At 49.7% G+C, this 23,788-nt stretch overlaps 1 protein-coding gene across 5 annotated transcripts in view; it reads left to right on the top strand.

Moving 5' to 3' along the window:
• ANK1 (ankyrin 1) overlaps positions 1–23,788 on the top strand; it is a 228,175-nt gene that overhangs the window by 148,706 nt on the left and 55,681 nt on the right. For all 5 annotated transcript variants that reach the window (XM_060251576.1, XM_060251577.1, XM_060251575.1 and 2 more), the window contains exons 12-20: positions 5,498–5,596; positions 11,375–11,473; positions 12,104–12,301; positions 17,119–17,217; positions 17,770–17,868; positions 18,833–19,030; positions 21,525–21,623; positions 22,761–22,859; positions 23,527–23,625. In XM_060251576.1, the coding sequence (XP_060107559.1) occupies positions 5,498–5,596; positions 11,375–11,473; positions 12,104–12,301; positions 17,119–17,217; positions 17,770–17,868; positions 18,833–19,030; positions 21,525–21,623; positions 22,761–22,859; positions 23,527–23,625 (1,089 nt within the window). The remainder of the gene's footprint in view (positions 1–5,497; positions 5,597–11,374; positions 11,474–12,103; positions 12,302–17,118; positions 17,218–17,769; positions 17,869–18,832; positions 19,031–21,524; positions 21,624–22,760; positions 22,860–23,526; positions 23,626–23,788) is intronic.

Here is a 23,788-nt window from a genome sequence, read left to right as displayed (position 1 = left end):
CTCCTATTGAACACAAAAGCAGCCCAGCAAACAAGGAGAAGAATAGAACTTTTTTCAGTATTGTGTTAATTCTTTTGAAAACTGGAATTTAAAAAAAAATGTAAATAAAAAGATCTGTCTCCCAGCTTGGATTCACACCTAAGGGAAACTTCTAACCTTATGAGGCAGTTTGAAGTGGGTTTTATGGCCTGTGATGAATTGATTGGTGGGGCCATTATATTTGAATAGCTGTCTTCTCTGGGCTTGTAGAAGTTGTTTCCGCTATTGTCTTGTGCTGGGTACATAAGAAGAGCCTTGCTTGATTAGGCTCTGCATCCTGTTTCCAGCAGTCACCAGCCAGAAACTTCTAGGAAGCCCACAAGTAGGGCATGAGGAAAACACCCCTTTCTCATGGTTTGCCTTCCTTCCCCCATTCAAAGATATACTGCCGCTGAACATGCAGGTTCCATTTTGCTGTCATGATTTATGACAATCTTCCCTAAACAAATTTGTACCAAGGCATCTCAACATCACACAAAGATTTTTAAACCAGGCCTCCACGACATGACCCATTTCAGTAAAGATGCCTTTTGAGGTTGTAGTGTATCAGTAACAACTTGCGCCCCGCGCAGAGGCTACTGGGCTGTCCCAGAAGCCTCCAGCGCAGGGCGCGGAATCACCCGCCAATCAACAGCTGCGGCGGGTAGTTCAACAGGTCAGGATTGGCCTGACGGACCCAGTAGGCTGTACCGGGAATTGTATATAAGCGGGGCCCGGCCCGCGTGCTCCCTCTCTTGCAACGTGCTCCTAATAAACTATGTTGCCCTACTCTCGTCTCCGCTTCGAGTACGTTACACTGGCGACGAAGGTGGGATCTTAGCCTCAGCGGCTAACACGGAGATCTAGGGCAACCACGAGTCCTGACCGCCGCCGCCATGGCCACACAGAACGGAACCACCGGCTACATCGAGACATTCGACCCCGCCAATCCCGAGGGCTGGGAGTCCTACGCGGAGCGGGTCGAGTTCTACCTCAGGGCCAACAAGGTCACCGACGCAGGCACGAAGAGGGACGTTCTCCTGAGCGTCTGCGGGCCAGCCACGTTCGAGATCGCCAAGGGTCTCTCGGCTCCCGCCCGCCTCACGGAGAAGTCCTACGAGGAGATCATCAGACTCCTCACCGGCCATTTCTCGCCACAGCCTTCGCGGGTGGCCCGTCGGTTCCTGTTCCACAGAAGGGACCAGGCAGTGGGGGAATCGGCCGCCGACTACCTGGCGGCCCTCCGCAAGATCGCCGGGAACTGCAACTTCCCCCAGCTGGAAGACACCCTGGCCGACCGATTCACGTGGGGCCTCCGCGACGAGAGGCTCCAGCAGAAGCTCGTTGCCAAAGAAGAGCTCACCCTCCAGAGCGCCTTCAGCGAGGCGGTGGCGTTCGAGAGGACCTCCAGGACCTTCCCCAAGGCCCGGACAGAAGCTGCCCACCACGAGGAGCTGGACCACGACTGCCCAGAGGAGGAAGAAGCCCACCAGCTGCGCCGCCCAGCTGGGCCACCCAGCAGAGCCGCCCAATGCCCCCGAGCGGCCGAACGACCCCCAGTGACGGAGAGGGTCCCGGCCACCAAGTGCGCCAGCTGCGGCGACCCCCACGACAGGCGGGACTGCGGCGACCCCCACGACAGGCGGACCTGGGACTGCCGGAGCTGCGGAAAAACGGGCCACATTGCGAGGGCTTGCCGAGCCAAGCCCAACCGCCGGAGGCCGACCACGCATCACGAGTCGGCGGAGTTCCACTCCACGGACTCCACGTCCCTGCAGGTACTGAACTTGCCCCTCTCCACCCCCGATAAAATCAAAATGGCGGTCCTCATCGAGGGGAACCCCTGCCAAATGGAAGTGGACTCTGGTTCCTCCATCTCCATTATAGCGGAGGAAACCCTGAGGAAGCTGTGTCCCCCCCAGCGGCTGCAACTAAGGCCGGCGAACTTCATACTCCGGGACTTTCAGAAGAATCCGGTGCAAATCGCGGGGTGGGCGCGGGTGCAAGTCGAGCGGGGGTCCTTCTACGGCCCGCTGGACATCCTGGTGGTAAAGCGCCAGCTTGCCACCCTGCTAGGACTGGCGTGGTTCAAACCCTTGGGGATCCGGGTGGAAGGGGTGGGGCAAACCCTAACACCCAGGGGGTTCGGGGAGATATGCCAAGAGTTCCCTGACGTGTTCGATGGTTCTCTAGGGAGCTACAAAGGGCCGGCCATCTCCCTACCGCTAGACCCCACGGTCAGGCCGATTCGGCTCAAGGCGAGGAGGGTCCCGTTCGCTTTAAAGCCAAAAATAGAGGCCGAACTAGACCGCCTCACAGCCCAGGGAGTCCTGGAGCCTGTGGACTACGCCACCTGGGAGACCCCCATCGTAGCCCCCCTATCAAGCCAAACGGGGAGGTGCGGATCTGTGCAGACTATAAATGCACGATAAACAAGGCACTGCAGGATAACCCCTACCCAGTGCCGGTGGTAAGCCACGTTCTGGCTGCCCTAGCGGGATCCAAGATCTTCGGGAAGTTGGACCTGGCACAGGCCTACCAACAGCTCCCGGTAGATGCTAAGACGGCGGAAGCCCAAACGATAGTGACACACAGGGGGGCCTTCCGGGTGAGGAGGCTTCAATTCGGGGTTAGCGTCGCTCCCGGGATCTTCCAGAGTATAATGGACGCTCTCCTGAAAGGGATCCCGGGAGTCCAGCCGTTTTTTGATGACGTGCTAGTCGCCGCCCCGGACCCCGAAGAATTCGGCAACCGCCTAAGAGAGGTACTCCGCCGGTTCCAGGCAGCGGGGCTCAAAGTCAAGAGGGAGAAATGCCTGTTGGGGGTCCCACGGGTGGAGTTCCTGGGGTTCGCCGTAGACGCAGCGGGAATCCACCCAACGGAAGAGAAGACCCGAGCCATTGTGAAAGCGCCAGCCCCCACCTGCAAAGCGGAGCTACAAAGCTTCTTGGGGGTGCTTAACTTTTACCATTCATTTCTCCCCCACAAGGCGGCCCTAGCAGAGCCCCTGCACCGCCTGCTGGACAAAAAAGCCCCTTGGGTTTGGGGCAAACGCCAAGCAGCCGCGTTTCAGGCAGTCAAGGATGTGTTGGTGTCTAATGCGGTGCTCCACCATTTTGACGAGGGCCTCCCCGTCATCCTGGCATGCGATGCGTCGCCATACGGGGTGGGAGCAGTCCTGGGGCACCAACTCCACGACGGGAGGGAGGTACCGGTCGCATACTACTCCCGCACACTGACACCAGCCGAGCGCAACTACGCGCAAATAGACAAGGAGGCTCTGGCAATCGTGGCGGGGGTCCGCAAGTTCCATGAATACCTGTATGGGCGGAGGTTCACCATAGCTACGGACCACAAGCCCTCTTAGGTCTGCTGGCCCCCGACCGTCAAACCCCCCAAATACTGTCGCAGCGCGTGTTGAGGTGGAACCAATTCCTCAACTCCTACGCTTACACACTGGTACACAGGGCCGGCAAGGCTATGGGTCACGCGGACGCACTCAGCCGCTTGCCGCTTCCGGAAACGGGTCCAGACCCCGCCCCCGCACACCAGGTCATGCTAATGGAGAGCCTCCCGGAGCCGCCCCTACACGCAGCGGAGGTCGCCAAGGCCACCCAGAAACACAAGACACTAGCACGGGTGCTCGACTGGGTGGTGAGGGGCTGGCCGGAGGGGAACATGGGGGAAGAATTCAAGCCGTATAAGACCAGGAGGGAGGAACTAGCAGCCCACAAGGGGTGCCTGTTATGGGGAAGTAGAGTGGTGATTCCGCCCCCGCTGCAAAAGCGTGTCCTAGAATCCTTACATGAGACCCACCCCGGCATAGTCCGAATGAAGGCCTTGGCCAGAAGCTACGTCTGGTGGCCGGGGATGGACGGGGAGATAGAGAGCTGGGTCCGACGGTGCCAAACGTGTCAAGAGTCGCGGCCCGAGCCTCCCAGCACCCCCGCCACTAGGTGGGAGTCAACCCGGAAACCATGGTTCGAGACTCCACCTCGATTTCGTGGGGCCATTCCAGGGGCAGATCTTCATGATAATAGTGGACGCCTACACCAAGTGGTTGGAGGTCATCCCTGTAGGGTCCACCTCATCCGCTGCCGCAATCCGAGCGCTGCGCAGGGTCTTATGCACACACGGTATCCCGGACACCATAGTCTCTGACAACGGGACCGCGTTCACGTCTGCAGACTTCCAGGCGTTCCTCCATAGATACCTGATTAGGCACATAAGATCTGCCCCCTTCCACCCAGCCACCAACGGCCAGGCGGAGCGGATGGTCCGCACCACGAAAGAAGCCCTGGGCCGAATTGTGCAGGGGGACTGGGACCACCGATTAGCGGCATTCCTTTTCGACAATAGGGTCACCCCCAACCCGGTCACAGGGGTGAGCCCGGCAGAGCTCCTAATGGGACGCAAGCTGACAACCCGACTGGACAGACTACACCCCGACCGGGCGTCAGACACCCGCGGGAGCCCCGAGGTTCGGGACGCAGTCAGGGGGTTCTTTGCGGGCGACCCAGTTTACGCCCGGAACTATGCAAGGGGGCCTGATTGGGTGGCGGGCCGAGTGCTACGAGTGACGGGGTCCCGCCACTATGATATATCAACCGAGGGGGGCCAGGTATTACGGCGGCACATAGACCAGTTGCGCCGCCGCACGCTACCGGAGGAGCCGGCGGACACAGAAGAGGCCTGGTCCGGGGAGGGGCCAACCGAGAGCCGACCAGAGGACGAGGCCCCAACGCCCCTCACGCCGACGCAGGGAACACCAGAACGGTCCGAGCCCGAAAGACCCGCTGAGCCGGCCCCACCGCCTCCGGCCACACCACGGGCCGCCGAAGCACCAACCGCGGAAGCAGCGCCTCCCCCACCAGACCTCCCTAGACGGTCCACCCGGGAGCGCCGACCTCCCGCGTATCTCAAGGACTATGTTCCTTAACTAGGGGGGGAGGGGTGTAGTGTATCAGTAACAACTTGCGCCCCGCGCAGAGGCTACTGGGCTGTCCCAGAAGCCTCCAGCGCAGGGCGCGGAATCACCCGCCAATCAACAGCTGCGGCGGGTAGTTCAACAGGTCAGGATTGGCCTGACGGACCCAGTAGGCTGTACCGGGAATTGTATATAAGCGGGGCCCGGCCCGCGTGCTCCCTCTCTTGCAACGTGCTCCTAATAAACTATGTTGCCCTATTCTCGTCTCCGTTTCGAGTACGTTACAGAGGTTTTAAAGGAAGCGTAAGGTAACTTCACTTAATTAACAAAGGCAACCACTCCTTGTTGGCCATGCTTAGTATTTCCCATTTCATTCCTCATTACCGGAACCATAATTGCCTGAGAAAATAAATAGAGCGTGCTGCAGATTTAGTGGGGGAGAGTATTGTGTGTGCGTCTCTGGAGTGCAGGATTAACTTTTGGTTTTCAGCTATCCAAAAGACCTGACTCAGTCCCGAGAACCTTGTATTCACTGTCCTTTTTTGTCCATAGTCTGGCCTGACCCCTCTGCATGTGGCCTCTTTCATGGGACACCTTTCTATAGTGAAGACCTTGTTACAACGTGGAGCATCTCCCAATGTTTCCAACGTGGTGAGTCATTAGCAGAGCAAAGACATGGATGGAGCTCATGCAAAAGTAGTTCCTGTGTTCCAACAGAGGAGAGCCCAGGTCTCTGGGGATCCCAGATAGATTGAGGCTTTAAGCAATAAAATTATTACCTCAGAGAGAAGTCTGGATGCAGAGGTATGCTGTAACTATATGATAAAAGGTGTGGGACAGGAATACTTCCACTGAGGGGTTGGATTGTGTTGTCCTAAGCCCATAACACAACTTCTGAAATTTACAGCCCTTTTGAAAACAATTGTTGCCTTCATTCCAGTAGCCCCCTTTCCACCCCACTACCAAAGTGACAAAAAGGACTGCATATTAAAACTCTTCCTTTAAAAAAAAACACCATGGTTTTGGAGAGTAGGGAAGAGTGCTGGCACAAAAATTAAAACAAAAATATCGGCTGTGCAAACTGGTCTCTGGATTGCAGCCAGTGAAGTACAGATGGCAGCAATCTCAAAGAAAAATAATTTTACTCTGTGGTAAAACAGGCAGCAGTTTAATAGCACGTGAACTAGAGTTACCATATTTTGAAAAGCAAAAAAGAGGACATATTTTCCAACTGGCTACTTCAAACAAGTGATCACTATGACAAATGTCATTTTTAATACATTTTAATTCTCATTTTAAATACCCCTACTAGTTAAGCTGTGATGATTGCTACTAACTAGGAATATTCCTAACCATCCAATTCAAAAAGAGGAAATTTTCATCAGTTTTTTTTAATAAAGACCCCAAAAGAAGACTGGCATCAAAAGAAAAAAAGAGGGCATGTCCTCTGAAAAGAGGACATCTGGTAACCCTATCATAAAAACATCCCTCCAGCTTGAATCCTTAAACAGAGTGTCATAGGGAAGAGAGATCTACTTCAGACAATGCTGAATTCTCACTGAGGTGGTGAGCCTGTGCCAGTTCAGACACCAAGCATGTGTGGGCTCATATGATTGACTCTTTTTCTTGAATTGTTAAAATTCCTGCACACAGAGGGCTAATATATCAAAAAGAAGACTGTTAGAATCCTTCCCCTTAGCCTCCAGTGTTCTATGTGAATAGAAGAGCCCCTATTGGAAACCTAAAGTGATACAGTCCACAACCACCATGAGAACTAGGCCAGCTTGCTAGTTTTTTGTTGAGCTGCTGTTATTTTTAAACCAATTGCACTCAGACTTTTTGAAGTGGGGCTTACTTCTAAACTTTATCTTGTAGGATCCACTTCTTCAGTGGAGCAGTGTGAGACTCAGCTCAGACCCAGCTGCTGCTGCTATGAGTCCAGAAGGTGATAGGCCTCCTCTGTCACTGCTAACCAAGAGCCAGTCTAGCCCCCACAGACTAGCAGTGCCAAAGTCTGTGGCTTGATTTGGACTTGGTCTCCAATAGTGCCAGTCCGGTTTGGCTGTGCTCAAGCCGATTGCATTGCCTACCAATTGAGTACCGGATCCATTTCAAGGTGTTGTTATTGACCTTTAAAGCCCTGTGTGGCTTGAGACAGACATATCTAGGAGACAGTCTCTCCACATATGTGCCCCAGGGAGCCTTGTGCTCTGAGGACCATCATTTACTGGTTGAACATGCTCTCCTCTGAGATCAGGGCCCTGCAAGACCTATTACAGTTTCTCAGGCCCTTTAAAATGCAGCTGTTCCTCCAGACCTTCAGTTGAGGCAGTGGATGTCCAGTTATTTGGCCTCCCTTTCTGAAGCTTTCCAGCTGTATGCTGCCCACATTAATAAGATCTCTACTGCTTCTTGGTTCATGGCCCGATTGCTTCCAGCCATTGCGGATTGATGAACCTTATTAATTTATCGTAGTACCTGTCTTTTTAATGGTTTTAATTCTTTATTTGTTATAATTGTTTTTAATGGTTTTGTAAAATTAGTGTTGTGTGACCTGCCTTGAGCCCACTTGTAGGGAGGGCGGGATATAAATAGAAATAAATAAATAAATCAGGTCTCCTATACCACTGGTGGCTGGGAATGATTGGAACCTCTGGGAACGAACATTGCCATGGAGCGAAGGGAAGAATGTGGCAGCTCTGTTCTCTTTTTCCCACTGGTGGGAGGAGCTGGATGCTGAGCTTCTTGAGGCTCATCACCAGGGTTATGAAGTCTGGGGAGGAACCTCGGTGGGGTATAATGTCACAGAGTCCACCTTCAAAAGCAGCTGCTTCCTCCGAGGGAATTGATCTCGGTAGTCTGGAGATCAGTTGTCATTCTGGATCACCAGTCCCCACCTGGAGATTGGCAGCCCTGGCTCACTCACAGCCAATCCAGGTTCATGACCCACAGTTGGAGGACTGTTGCTTTAAATGAGTAAATGGACTCATAATCTAGGCACAAATTCCTTAGCTTGTTTACTGATTTCAGAGTTTATATCTTATGTTTTAGCCTAAGCTGCTAACAGGAAACTCAATGAAGGATTAAATAAAATCAAAACATAGACGAGAATAAAACCAAAATGAGTCAACAGTGCTCTAGCGCTAAAGAATTCAAATGCTTAAATAATCACAAAAATCCTCATAAAATGTGCTGCTTTTAAAAATAATGTCTTTGATCATAGTCCTTTGGATGTGCAGAATGTTCCTTCTGCTGAAATATCTTGTTCCCCCTATTGACATATGAAATATCACTTACGGTGTTGGGGGACTGGAAATGGTGGAAGCAGATTTTCATCATAAACAGATTTAAACCCTTCTAGGGTCATAGACTGGGTGACTTCAATGTTCATGCCGATGACGTGACCTCCACTCAGGCGATGGACCTAGTGTCTTCCATGGCGACACTAGGACTCTCCCAAGTAGTTACGACACCCACTCACCAGGCCGGTCACATGTTAGACCTGATCTTCGCGTCGGGAGTTTTAGTGAACGAGCTTGCTTCTATAGCAGTGCCATGGTCGGATCACTATGCCCTCAAGGCTCGTGTGGACGTCCCACCCCAACCCCGTTTGGGCGGCGAGCTTATTTTAGCTCGCCCGCGGAGCCTGATGGACCCGGAACGGTTCCTGACGGCTCTGCGGGATCCCTGGCCCCCTGGCGATTCCCTCGATGGCCTGGTGGAGTCTTGGAATAATAGGCTTACCGGGGCCATCGACGAGATCGCGCCTAGGCGTCCTCTGCGCCCTCGTTCAAGGCCGACACCTTGGTATAACCAGGGGTTGTGGCGGCTGAAACGAGGACTCAGACGGCTAGAGAGGCAATGGCGGCGTACCCGAGACGAAGCGACTCGAACATCTTATAGAGAGGTTATGAAGTCCTATGAGATGGCAGTCAAGGCCGCAAAGAAAACTTACTTTGCGGCAGAGATTGCGTCCGCAACTTCGCGCCCGGCACAACTGTTCAATATAATTCGGACCCTTACAACGCTGCCACAGGGCAGACCAAATATTAATGAATTGGAAATTGGCTGTGAGGCTTTTGCGGATTATTTTGCGGATAAAATCGCATCGCTCCGTTCCGACTTCCCTGCCACATTGGATACAGTTAGTGGACCTGAGGCTCCATGCCTGTCTTCGGATTGTGTTTTGGACAGCTTCGGCGCCCTCAGCCTGGAAGAAGTTGACAGGATCCTCCTATCTGCACGCCCAACAACTTGTAAATTGGACCCATGCCCCTCCTGGCTTATTAAGACCTGCCAGAGGGAGCTAAGATATCCTATACGGGATATCATAAATAGATCCCTACTGGAGGGACATTTTCCATCAGCGCTCAAAGAGGCGGTGGTCCGTCCCCTCTTGAAGAAAACAACGTTAGATCCGACCGAATTGGCACACTATCGGCCGGTATCGAATTTGCCCTTTTTGGGCAAACTTATAGAGAGGGCAGCGGCGTTGCAGCTACAGAGTTTCCTGGAGGATGCTTCTGTCCTTGACCCCTACCAGTCTGGCTTCCGCCCGGGCCATGGGACGGAGACGGTGCTGGTCGCTCTGGTGGATGACCTTCGGCGACATCTGGATCAAGGCGGCTCGGCGGTGCTGATGTTGTTGGACCTGTCGGCAGCGTTCGACATGGTCGACCATCGGCTTCTGGCGTGCCGCCTTGCCGACGCAGGGATTCAGGGGTTGGCCTTGCAATGGCTTTCCTCTTTCCTTGACGGTCGGGGACAAAGGGTGGCGATTGGGGAGGAACTGTCCCGGAGACACACGCTTGACTGCGGGGTGCCTCAAGGGGCGGTCCTCTCCCCGATGTTATTTAACATCTATATGCGCCCCCTTGCCCAGATGGCCCGGGGGTATGGGTTGGGTTGCCATCAATATGCTGATGACACCCAGCTCTATCTGCTTATGGACGGCCGGCCTGCCTGCGCCCCAGAAAACTTGGACCGGGCGTTACAGGCAGTGGCTAGGTGGCTTAGGCTGAGCGGGCTGAAGCTGAACCCGGCGAAGACAGAGGTCCTTTGCTTGGGTCGCTGCGGCCCGGGAAGGGAAATCCCCCTGCCAGCTTTTGACGGCGCTTCGCTAACAGCGTCGGGCAGGGTCAAGAGCCTAGGGGTGCTGTTGGAGCCTTCGTTGACGATGGAGGCTCAGATAGCAGCCACTGCCAAGTCCGCGTTTTTTCATCTTAGGCGGGCGAGGCAGTTGGCCCCCTTCCTGGAACGTGACGACCTGGCAACAGTGATCCATGCTACGGTCACCTCGAGGCTGGACTACTGTAATGCCCTCTACATGGGGCTACCCTTGTGCCGGACCCGGAAGCTGCAGTTGGTGCAGAACGCTGCTGCCCGGCTATTATTAGGGCTCCCTAGATGGGAGCACATTCGGCCGGGGCTCCAGAGTCTGCACTGGCTGCCAGTAATATTCCGAGTCCGGTACAAGGTGTTGGTCATCACCTTTAAAGCCCTATATGGCCTAGGACCTGCCTACCTTAGGGACCGTCTCTCCCCACACGTTCCCCAGAGAGTACTACGCTCAGGCTCACAAAACCTGTTGGTAGTCCCCGGGCCAAAGGAGGCCCGTCTAAAATCCACCAGGGACCGGGCCTTCTCAACAACGGCACCTTACTGGTGGAACCAGCTGCCGGAAGAGGTACGGGCCCTGCGGGATCTAGGGCAATTCCGCAGGGCCTGTAAGACAGTCCTCTTCCAGCAGGCCTATGACATTAACTGACAATGAAAACATCCTGGATGGAACAAAATGTATTTATAGGCCGCCGGTTTTAATTATTCTATTTTATCCTGCTTTTTATTAACCTATAGTTTAATTGTATTTTAAATGTTTCAATCTGAAGTTGTCTAATTTATCATGTTGTAAGCCGCCCTGAGACACTTAGGTGAGAAGGGCGGGGTATAAATCTTAATATAAATAAATAAATAAATAAATAAATAAATAAATAAATAAATAAATAAATAAATAAATAGACTTCAGTGGACTTAGAAGCGTGTATCTCTTGCTTAGGGTGCCACTGTTAGAGTTGTTCAGAATCCATGCAAGTCAGGCAGGCCCAAATCCAAATGACACATTTAGAAATACAGTATGTATCCTATCTGGACTATATCACAACAGATTCCAGGTGGAGGAAAGAATGGCTGTCTTCACTCCTGCATTAAAAAACAACTACCCTGCCCATATAAAACTAACAAGTCTGAGCAGTTCTAGCTTATTCTAGAACCATTTTCTGTGGGCAGGGAGATGTTCTATGAGGAAGTTATGCCATTCTTCCTCATCACCTGTTTTAGTTAGGTTCAGGTCTTTGTACTGGTGGGTACAAGAATCATAGTCCAACCAGGTTCTGATGCAGTGGCACTCTCTGGATTTGTTCTATTATGCAGAAGGTGGAAACGCCTCTTCACATGGCAGCCCGAGCCGGACACACCGAGGTGGCTAAGTATCTACTCCAGAACAAGGCCAAAGTCAATGCCAAAGCTAAGGTGGGTGCCCCCTGGTGGCTAGTAATAATCACCCCCCCCAACTGATGACATTGTGGGTGGGCTGCACTTTTTTGTAGGGATTAACTGTACAACTCCAGAGTCCATTACCCAATGACTGACTGACTGACCCAATGTGGGATTTGATGTTCTTATAATTTTTCATTATCACACCGTTGCTTCCATCCTTCATATCTGTAGAAAACATCTAAAACCTATGGCCAAGGGAATTTTTGGTCAGAACGGATTCCTTAGTTGTACAGGTGGATTCTGTAAAATAAGCCAATAAATGCAAATTTATATAGTTGAATAATTTGTTCTGTATGCAATATTTGGAATTTGGGGGGCGGGGAAGGGAAGAATTGGCACAGAATACCAGCTCTAGCTGTTGTCAGGCCTCTGTGATTCTAAGCAAATGAGCTGGTCACAGAATCCGGATTGTCTTGACTTTGAATATGGGTTTTGGTTGGTGCGAAATTTCAGTAGCATTTTTAAAGACGCAGCACCGCTGTGTGAACATCTTTTGAATGAGTCCCACAGTCTTGCTTTTGACCAAAGTTCAGTCTGAGTGTTTTTTTTAGGCAACTACTTCCAGGGAACCAGGCTAAGAGACTCTCTTCTTGCCCACTGCAGGATGACCAGACACCATTGCACTGTGCTGCTCGCCTTGGCCATTGCACTATGGTGAAGCTGTTGCTAGAAAATGGCGCTGACCCCAATCTGGCCACCACAGCTGGGCACACGCCCCTGCACATCACTTCACGTGAGGGCCATCTGGACTGTGCCTGTGCCCTCCTTGAAAAAGAGGCATCACAAACAGTCATGACCAAGGTAGGGGAAGAAAGGGCACTGGGTTCTGTTTCCTCCCAATTTCTTTATTACTTTCATTTTTGTCCTCTCACAGAGCATGTGGGGTTGGCCAAAGTTTTATGAGACCAGAGCCTCTAGGCTGCTGGTGATCCTTTCCTAATTCTTTGCACTGATGGTGTGGAGATTGCTGCTGTATAGCAAATCACCTTGACCTAAAGGATGGGAGATAATGAATCCTGTCAAGGGCAAACAGTCTTACTGAAGACAGTTTTCAAGGCCTACCTACACAAGATGTTTGTTCACAAATCAACTTGGAGTTCAGTTCAGAGGGCTGCTGGGCAGTGTTCAAAAAGCAGTACCGCCTGGGTTGGGGGAATGGTGCAGGATTGAGGAAGGCCGAAGCCTCTTCTCCCTCCGCACTGTGGTCCTGGCCTGAATGAGGCCCTGACCTTTTCCACACTGGTCTGTTTGCTTCTCTTGTGCTGCTGGTCTATTCCCCCCCCCCCCCCGATCAAATTTTGTTTCCACACTACTGCCTCAACTTTGGTGTGTTGTCTGGAGCAAATGATTCCGCATTGACTAATCCGTCTCAAATTTTGATCCTTTCTCCCTTTTTCCGGGCATCTGACTCCACCCCTTTCTTTTGTTTTTTTTGGTTGCATGCATGGTTACGTTATAGCGTAACCAATAGGCGCTTCGATCTCTGTCTACATTCTTATTGGTCATCAGTATTTGGCCGCCACTGCTTGAATTTGGGGGGGGGGGGAGAGGTTCTGAAGAAACAAAGCTCAGGGAACGCCATATTTTCTTTACCTTTTATCTCAAGCATGCTCACAAACAGATGTTGGGAGGGTGCTTGGAGCAGTAGGCACACTTTTTGGAATAATGGCAATATCTCTGTCTTCAACAATCTCTGTGATGATTACTTCCTTGCACACTCTCCGAGGATGAAAACACCATGACCGGAATCTGCATTCCTCCTCTTCAATTAAGACAGTGGGCGTTTTCGCACTGACCTTAATCGGCAGCAATGTCCCTCTTCACCGCGCAGGATCTGTGCGGATTTCGCACCAATTGCTGCGGAGCACCCGGAAGAGCCGCAAAGTCCGGCGGCTTTTGCGGCGCAAATGGAAACCGCCAAAAACCAGTTTCCATTTGCACCGCAAAAGCCACGGGACTTTGCGGCTCTTCCGGGTGCTCCGCAGCAATTGGTGCGAAATCCGCACAGATCCTGCGCGGTGAAGAGGGACGTCGCTGCCGATTAAGGTCAGTGCGAAAACGCTCAGTGTTTTCATTGACCAACAAGCTAATCTCCTCACGTCGCAAGCACAGGAGATGGCACGCTCTGGCTGGAAAAAGATGCCATGATCGCTAATGAACTGATGGGGGCAGAATGCAGGGAAACGTTAACAAAGCAGGACACACCAAAATTTGTATAGCCCAATAAAAAGGAGGCATTTTAAGGGTGAAACAAGAAGCTGGACAGCAATGTGTGTGCTCCATGCACGGCTGGATGAGTCAAAACACTGAAATAAGCAAGATTAAAATTATTTTAAAACATTCACAGGGCAATGCAGAGGCTCAGCGTAGGGTTGCCAATCCCCGGGGGGGGGGGGATTCCCCAGTTTGGAGACTCTCCCCCTGCTTCAGAGTCGTCAGAAAGCAGGGGGAGGGGAGGGAAATGTCTGCTGGGAACTCTATTATTCCCTGTGGAGATTTATTCCCATAGAATAAATGCTGGTATCTGCTGGTATCTGGGGCTCTTGGGGGGTTGTTTTTTGGGGTAGAGGCACCAAATTTTCAGTATAGCATCTAGTGCCTCTCCCCAAAATACCCCCCAAGTTTCAAAAATATTGGACCAGGGGGTCCAATTCTATGTGCCCCAAAAGAAGGTGCCCCTATCCTTCACTATTTCCTATGGAAGGAAGAAATTGAAAGGGTGTGGCATCCCTTTAAATGTGATGGCCAGAACTCCCTTTGGAGTTCAATTATGCTTGTCACAGCCTTGATCTTGGCTCCACCCCTAATGTCTCCTGGCTCCACCCCCAAAGTCCCCAGATATTTCTTGAATTGGACTTGGCAACCCTAACTCAGTGGCAATGAGTAGGAATCGATTTCAAAATAACATATATCAGAATGATGCTGCAGAAACGGCCAGCAATGGCCCGATATTATGTTGCAATACAAAAGGTCTGCAGTTTAAAAAAAAAAATTGTGAGGCACCATTGCGGCTCAGCAGCAATGAGCAGCAAGTGATTTCTCAATAGCATGGCATTTAATCGTAATGACGCTTCAAAGATGGCCCAAAATTACATTGTAACGCAAACGGTATGCAGGTTTTTTAAAAAAGAGGCCCGAGGCACCATTGCGGGCGGTAGGAGAAAAGCGTTCGCAGCATCACCATATGCATCATTACGAGGGAGAATGGTGGGCGTGAATATCTGCTAAGGGGCGGGCAATCTTCCCCCGAATGTGTGATTTCCGCACACACAGCCGCGGATGTTGAGTTTGCAACATCATTTTTTCTTTAAATCACAGAACTTGTGAGCAGAGACAATAGGGCAAAAGTCCATAAAGTTTTTTAGCCTGTAGAAATTTGATACAGCATGGTGGATGCAGCCAGAAAATGGCAGCCACGGGAGGCAGATAAGGTTGCCAATCCCCAGGTGGGGGCAGGGGATCCCTGGTTTGGAGGCCCTTCCCCCACTTCAGGGTCATCAGAAAGCAGGGGGGGGGAGGAAAATGTCTGCTGGGCACTCCATTATTCCCTATGGAGACTGATTCCCATAGGTATAATGGAGAATTGATCCATGGGTATCTGGGGCTCTGGGGGACTGTTTTTTGAGGTAGAGACACCATATTTTCAGCATAGCATCCAGTGCCTCTCCTCAAAACATCCCCCAAGTTTCAAAAGGATTGGACCAGGAATTCCAATTCTAGGAGCCCCAGAAGAAGGTGCCCCTATCCTTCATTATTTCTAATGGAGGAAAGGCATTTAAAAGGTGTGTGGTCCCTTTAAATGTGATGATGAGCACTCTGGAGCTCAGTTATGCTTGTCACAACCTTGCTCCTTGCTCCCACCCCAAAGTCTCCAGATATTTCTTGAATTGGACCTGGAGGCAGAGGCAGGCTTAAAATGTCTGCCATGGCCTTCCTTCAGTCACACAGTGATGATCCTTGTGCTGTGGGGTGGTAGCTGCTGCCAAAGCAATGTTTTTAAAAATCTGCACAGCCCATCAGATCTCCAGGGGCCAAACAGTAGCCTTGCTTGGCAAAAGCCCCACCTGGCCCTACTTTCTAAAAACAGTTGGTGGCACCAGGAAAAACGTTGATGAACACCACAGCACCCATGGGCACTACGTTGGGGACCCTTGCAATCAGGGGAGAAGCATAAATTTTGGTGGCAGCAAGGCCGTTGTCTATCATATTGCCTTCCATTATCAGGGTGTTTCTTTGCTGCTGAGTTACAACATTTTCTTTTTTTCTTGTAAACAATTTTTTTAAATTGAGATAAATATATGAAAACAAACATACAGGTAATTGAATTATGTATCCAACACAATACAAAGAGCACTTTATAAAATATTATTATAACCTAGAGAGAAAACATATCCATCTATATTTAAAATTACTAAAGCCTTCTACAAGAAGAAAAATAAATAAGTTAATAAATAAATAAATAAATGAGTGAGTGTTCTAGGATGAAAAAAAAATTAGAGCTGTAGCCAAACATGAACAAAATTATTGGAAGGGAGGAGATTGTGGTCTGTCATGTATTTGAATTGAATTTATGTCCCTTATTGGTGGAAGTTTTCTTGATGCCAACAGACTGGTTTAACACCATCTCCCTTTTACCCAGGAAGTCTTAGGAACTGCAGTCATTTGAGGCAGGTTAGGGATACCCTAAAAGTATTCTCAGCAACATCACCAAGCTGTGGCGGTTATAGTGCTATAAAAACTAGTCTTCGTTTGTCATGTAGCGGCTGTACCCTTTTGCTAGAGCTGTTGGTTTAGCACTGCCTCCAAAGCCAACAACTAGGTAAGACTCTGGAGATCTGCGATCTGATCTCTTGGCTCAAAGCTTTTTGTAAAGAACAGCTGCAGAGGCCCCTGAATTGGACTGAGGCCATGGTGCTTTCCACGTTGTAAATTGGCTTCTGGCAGTGTTATTTGCCCTGACGTGGAAAAGTTCTGGGAATATGGAGGCAGAAAAGCCAAATGTAAAAGCATTACATTTGGCAAACAAGTTGATTCATTGTGACTTTTCCATGTCAGATTTCAGAAATGAAGCCTGAAGATGTTCAAACTCCATGCCAAAGTCACTTCATAACAATTATCTTGTTGGATCAAACCAAAAATAGCCCAGTTCTGTTTCTGACATCATGCTCTGGGAAACTTACAGGCAGCGCATAAAGGCCTTTGTCTTCCCCTGTTATTGGTCACCAGTATCTTGTACCCTGCCCCTGAGTATGGAGGTTCTATTAACTGTTGATATATCTCTCTTCCATGAATGTGCATTATCTCCCCCACCCCTCCCTCCAAAAAAGTTGATTAACACCCACCCTGGCATCTTTGTGGTTGTGAATTTCATAAGTTAATTATGCACTTGGTAAAGAAGTACTTCCCCAACCTACCACCAGGTTCCTTTTTTTTTTTTTGCTGAATTTTGTTTTCACTCAAAAAGTTGTCTTTCCTCCTGCAAGCTCCATGTGTGTGTAAGGAGTCCAAAGAGGTGCTTCATGGGTTGCCTCATGCTGAGGACCACCCATTGTCCTTCCCTCCATGCTCTCTTGTTCTCCTTCCAGTGTCAGGCACTGATGTTCCCTGTTTCTCCCCAGAAAGGATTTACCCCTCTGCACGTTGCTGCCAAATATGGGAAAGTGGATGTGGCTGAGGTCCTGTTGGAGCGTGATGCCCAACCCAATGCTGCAGGAAAGGTATGTTCCTTGTGTCCCCTGACAGCACTGTCCCAGTCCCCCATCTTTGGGCACTTTTGAGAAAGGGTTGCAGGTAGCAACATGAAATGGCTTCCATGGGAGGTGAGACCATTACCAAACGTCTGTCATGGGGGTCAGTTACAAAAGGGGGGGGGGCTCTTAAGGCTTGCATCCTCCTTAGATAGTGGCAGCTATTTCCAAATGGACCTGCAGACTCAAAGGGGATGCCTCCTGGGGTCTTCTGAAGTACTTCCAGTTCTAGTGGGGTGGAGAAAATCCAAGACTGGCTCTTTGTTTTGTGAAAGGTGGAGGTGGGTGCCAGGAAATACATTGATGGGCACCCATGGGCACCACATTGCAGATCACTGCCCTACAGGAGGGTGTAGGTAATATTGGTTGGATTAATGGTGTTTCTTCTAGCTGATCTTCCTCTCTGCGGGTTGGATCTCATGGGCTTCTTGCACCAAGAGAAGGCCCCTTCCACCAGAGGAAAAGCACCTCTGCTTGCGGTAGTGTCTCACCTGGTCCATCCCTGTGTTTCCCTCTCTGCAGAATGGCCTCACACCCCTCCATGTAGCTGTGCATCACAACAACCTGGACATTGTCAAAGTGCTGCTTCCCAAGGGAGCCTCCCCTCACAGCGTGGCCTGGGTAAGGGGCAGGTGGCACTATATATCACATTTCCGATTGAAATTTAGCAATCTGGGGGGCAGGTGGCTAGGGCGATGAGGGTGATGGGGGGCAGACCGTCCTCTGGCATGGAACAAATCAATAACGGGAGCTGGTGGGTAGCATTTACTTTGACTGCTCAGAACTGTCACCAAGAGACCTGGGTAAAGACACAGAGAAACCACACTCAACTCTGAAGCCCCACTTAGAAATGTAGGTGATATCGGGGAAGGTGCTCAGAATTTCCCTGACCTGAATGACCAAAGCTAGCCTGATCATATCAGGTCTCAGAATCTAAGCACAGTCAGTCCTAATTAGTACTTGGATTGGAGGCCACCAACAAAGTCCAGGGTTGCTGTTCTGAGGCAGGCAATGGCAAACCAGCTCTGTTTGTCTCTTGCCTTGAAAACCTATGATGTGACTTGGCGACACTTTCTAGCACCACTCAGAAAGCCCTCAGATAATCAGAGTTCAGGACAATTAGGTTGCTAGGCAAATGTGTACAGGGTAGTTTGAATGCTGGTGTCAGGGGTTCAATGTGCTTGGAGAATCAAGCCTCATCAGCGAGCAAGGCTGCAGATGTTTGGAGGCAGAGGAGCTAGGTTGGGATAGAGGGTATATTCCAGACTGAAGAACAGACTGAAAGCTAGGTGTAAAAGGCACCAGCCAGCAGTCTGGAATCACAGAAAAGCAACCTCATGACTTCTCCTGGCAAAATGTTGCCCAGAGGAAAGGACTATGAAAGATACTAGTGTAGGATTGTCTCCCCCTGAATCATCTGACTCCTAAGATCTGGGGGAATCTTATCTGTGGCTTGAACCATCTGCTGCTGCCTTCTGAGACCAGTACAGGCTAGAGATTCTATTCTATCCTTGCAATACTTTCTAAAGTTTCTGACTTTCTAATTGTGTGACTTGCCCCGGGCCTGCTGACTTCTGCTCCACAGAATGGATATACCCCTTTGCACATTGCCGCTAGGCAGAACCAAATGGAGGTGGCCAGCAGCCTGCTGCAGTATGGTGCTTCTGCCAACGCTGAGTCTGCGCAAGGGGTGACCCCGCTGCACTTGGCGGCCCAGGAGGGCCATGCAGATATGGTGGCCTTGCTCCTGTCCAAGCAAGCAAATGGTAACTTGGGCAACAAGGTGAGTAGAGCCCTGTCTCTTTCCTGTGCATAGAAGAATTCTGAGTCAAATATATCATAGGCATTTTCAGGGGAAAGACAGCAAAAGCCCGATCCCTTAAAAGGGCAAATTTTTTTGCCTCTCTCGTTCAAAAACCTCCTTGCGTATAAGGAGATGAGCTCTAATCTAGCTTTCTCCCTTATAGGCTACTTTTCTATATACAGAGAGTTAGTTTTTAACACCAAATGTGTTTCTTCCCTCTTATTGTGTGGTACAGTCCCAAGAGGTCTTTACCATTTTTGTGTGTGTGTGCTTATAGATGGGTAATTCCATGTACGGTCAGAAGGTGGCACTTGTGTGCTATATGTTTTCTAATCTAGCGCAAAGATTTTTCACTGCTGGATTTTAACACTAATTAAAACAGTAATTCCCAATCTGTTAGCATGTCACAAGAGAATTAAATTAATTCAGTAATCCAAGGCTCCTGTGAACCTCAGGCATCTTGCCGACTGCTCTGTCTCTGCATGATTCACTCCTCTGACCTTGTCACCCACTAGCCAGCCTTTGCTGACATTATCCGATAGGATCCAGTTATCGCTGATGTGCAGAGAGAGCAGAATTCTCTGCTTCCAGTGGTGGATGCTAGTTGCATCTATACTTTGGGTTGCTAATCAAGATATGACATTCTCATATCTAGAATATTAATGCGTAGTTTTATAGAAAGGAGTGCTTCTGAGGTGAGAGAGCTTCTGCCTGCAGCTTCTGGCCCTCCAATCCCTCTTGGAAGACTGCACTTCTCCCCCCTAATACTCCAACTCTTTAGTCCCTCCCCCCCAAAGTGGACTCAGACCGATTCCCCACTAGCCTTACCTTGCTCTCACTCGCCTCTTCTCCATGGGGCTGCTGTCGGATTTCGCAAAAGCTGCCCAGGGGCTGCAACTCGCTTCACCTCTTTCATGCGGCAAACAGAAACCAGTTTTTAGAGGATCTTGCTTGCTGCACGAAAGAGTCGAAGTTAGTTGCAGCCTCGGGGCAGCTTGTGCAAAATCTGATGGAAGCCCCACAGAGAAGAGGAGAGTGAGAGTGGGGTAAGGCTAGTGGGGAATCAGTCTCAGGGTTTGATGAGCAAGGAGCACTAAATCTTCCTCCTTTCGTGGCTCTTGGGAAATAGAGGATGTGGGGAGGTAAACTGCAGATCATGGGAGGGATCTGACTGCCTCACTCTCACAAGCCTTCTGTGTTGAAGTCAGACATTTTCCCTTCTCCTTCTATCGTGATTGGGGCAGGTTTAAGTTTAAACAGGCAGATTGACTGTTACTGTGCCTAGTTTTGGCCCTTAGCCCTCATATTTACCTGTTTCATTTCAAAAGATAAAAACTGAGGAAGCAACAGCTTGTATTGATCCATCCCTGCCACCCCCGGCCAGCACAGCTTCCAGGGCATTCTTCTTTGCTTACTGCCAGCAACAAGCCAGAATGCGTGCCACATGGTTAGCAATAGTGCTCAAAATATAGTCTTTACAAAAAGCATGTTTCTTGAATAGCAGTCCCTCCCACCATCTGCTGCTACAGCAGTGTGGGGAGGGTGGGGTAGGAACACAAGCTGGGAAGCTGTGCAGGCTTTCTTGCTGGTCTGAAATTATACCACTTGGACAGTTCCACCACGGTCCTTAATTTCTAAAAGAAAAGCGCTCCCTTTCCCTTCATTTCAAATATGGTGGGGGAGGGAACTGGTGGCCATTCATGACTGACTGGTGAGGGAAAGGCACTCTGCTGAGGCAACAATTGTCCCTTTCTCCTTTGTTGTTTTCTCGCATGATCTGGCACACTGAGAATTGGTTCTGGGGCTGAAATATAAGCTGGCTCTTGACATCTGGTCTGGGTCAGACTTCAAGGTGACCAGATGTGAAAGATGAGGCTGCTTTAATATTTGTTGCTGAGGGGAAATTTGGGCAGCTGCAGCTTTCCTGACCCCTTCAGGACGAGCTGCACCTGTCAAAAGGGCTTCTTATACATCCCTGTTTGCAAGAACAGAGTCCTCCCCCACCCTACAATGGGCCTCATCCATTTTATTTAAAGACACTGGTATGAGGGGGGCAGTCTGACAAAGGCCTAGGCCACAGAGAGAGGTGTCACAGCCGGGTTAAGCTACTGTGTTGATGCCAAAATCCTCTTAGCAGCTTTCTAAGGCAGTGATGCTGACCCACACTTGCTCCCAGAACTATGCTTGGTGGCTTTATTGGTTGGTTTTGAATTTAGGAGCGCACAGCAGAGAGGCTGTCTGTTTAGTAAAACAGGCAGAAAGAAATCCTGTTGGTGAAGCAGCTTCTGTCCCAGAGGCATCCAGTGATAGGGGGAAAAGGCAGCTGCAATATTTCCCCCCCCCCTCAGGAAAACGGTTAAAGTTGCAAGGCCTCTGTTTGTTGAAATGCTAGCATATCTCCAGTTGGGATGTTCTAGTGATCTCTAGAGCATTGTCCCTGTTTATATCATCTTGACCCTGCTTTTCATTCCAGAGTGGCCTCACCCCTCTTCACCTCGTCGCTCAAGAGGGACACGTACATGTAGCAGATGTCCTCCTCAGGCATGGAGTCCAAGTGGATGCCACCACACGGGTAAATCCAGTGGCAGGCACCACTGGCTGTTCCTTTCTCTTCAACATTGGCCTTACAAAGGCAGGCCCTCAAGAGGGTTAAAGACTAGGGAGTCATTTGTTTTCTCACAGGTGGACTGGAAGCCCTGGGAGTTGTTTTGGCTACTTCTTCTCCTGATCATTTCCATAATGCTTTCCAGTTTTAATTAATTTTAATTTAATTAGCACTCCCATATATATAATATATTTAGCATATTATATACATAAATCAGGGAGGCCAGTGGCAGGTAGCCCTATGAAGGCTCCATTTCTTGATTTTATGGTTCCTCCCACTGCATGGTGCCTTCGTTCATAATAGCTGTGTTTATTCTTTGTACTTTTTGGCATGCGGGAATAAGGCTTCATCTGGGGCCTGAAGTATGAAATCCTGCATTTGGCCTCTCCCTATAACTTGAGGGGGAGCAGTCACCTAGATATACCACAGTTAAGGTTGCCAACCTCAAGCTGGGAAGTTCCTGGATATTTGGGGATGGTGGCTTTGGGGAGGGGAGGGCACTTCAAAGCAGCCATTTTCTCCAGGGGAACTGATGTCTATCATCTGGAGACCACTTGTAATTCTGGGAGATCTCCAGGCCCCACCTGGGGGTTGGTCACATGACCACAGTGCTTTCATGGAAGTGGTAGCTTAAACCATCAGCAGTCTCCCATAAAGCCATGTAGCCATGTTAATCTGTAGTAGTAGAACAAAACTGAGTCCAGTTACACCACAAAGACCAACACAATTTTCCAGGTTATAAGCTTAAGTGATGAAAGCTCACCTTGTCAGATATATATTCTTCATTCTATTTGTATCTGACAAAGTATGCTTTGACTCATGAAAGCTTATACCCTGGAAAAAGTTGGTCTATATATAAGGTGCTACTGCAGTCAAATTTGGTGTTAATAATCTCCCAGTGGCTCTTATGGTTGAGCGGGAGGGTTTGCATGGCCAAAATTGCAAGACAAATGTCTAAAGGCTTCCAGCCATCCTCATCTGCTTTAGTGCCCCCCTCCCCATCTACCCGGGACTGCTTGGGAACTACTGAGGAAGTACCTGGATAATTTCCAATGAAAACAACAGTAAAAAGTGCCTCATCCAAATTCTCTGTTCACATTACAGATGGGCTATACACCCTTGCATGTGGCTTGTCATTATGGGAATATCAAGCTAGTGAAGTTTCTGCTGCAGCACCAGGCAGAAGTCAATTGTAAGACCAAGGTAGGAAAAGACCCATTAACTTTACTTAAGTCTTTTAATTTTTAACATACAACAACCTCACACATTATCTAAAACAGAGGCATCAGTGGTAAGGGCCTTGGCAGCCTCCATATAGCTTACAAGGGTCCACACATGTTGTTGAATTGTCTTCAGGGCTCAGAAGATGTTACCATTAGCAATGCAGATATGCCTTGGGCTACGTGCCCCTACCATGTCCTCTCTTTGATGACACTTTGCATGAGTTTGGGTTGAAACAGCTCCTCTGTTTCATAGCTGCCTTTTTGTGGGAGGGAATGCTTGTTTCTAGGGTCCTGGGATGCAGCAAGGTAAGAGTGTTTATTTTTGCTTCCCTCCTTCCTATTGTTCCTAGGAAGATGGCAGAAACAACATAAAGGAGTTGTTGTTGTTTTTTCCATCTCCACTTTGATCAAATTAGATGTTACAGAAACATGGTTTGTCATCATCATGTGTGCATTTTCTGCACATATGCCACACCCCCAGCAGCAGCCAAACACTTGGAGGAGGGAGATTTTGATTTGAGTTTGATAACCTTGATTTAAAAGTGAAACTCAAAATAACATATAAACATCCATCAATTCAATGCAGCTTGATGCTGCCCCTTCCTCTTGCCACTTACTAGTTGAGTCTCCTCTTCTTTCCCTTGCAGCTTGGATACACTCCTCTGCACCAGGCAGCTCAACAAGGCCACACTGATATCGTCACCCTTTTGCTAAAGCATGGAGCATCCCCCAATGAAGTCAGTTCGGTGAGTGTGAAATTTCAGGGGTCTGAAGAACTGCATCGCTTCCTTCTCCAATTACCTTTTCAGCTTGCCCATTCATTCTTGTTGCTCCAACACTTGTTGACCATTCGTTGTTGTGATCCAGGCTTGGTTTGTGCAGGAATCTCTGTTGATTTCTGTGCACATT

This window comes from Heteronotia binoei, chromosome 12 (assembly GCF_032191835.1).
Source record: "Heteronotia binoei isolate CCM8104 ecotype False Entrance Well chromosome 12, APGP_CSIRO_Hbin_v1, whole genome shotgun sequence".
Classification (NCBI taxonomy): domain Eukaryota; kingdom Metazoa; phylum Chordata; class Lepidosauria; order Squamata; family Gekkonidae; genus Heteronotia; species Heteronotia binoei.
Note: the sequence above shows the minus strand (reverse complement) of the source record. Positions and strands in the feature narration are given on the sequence as shown.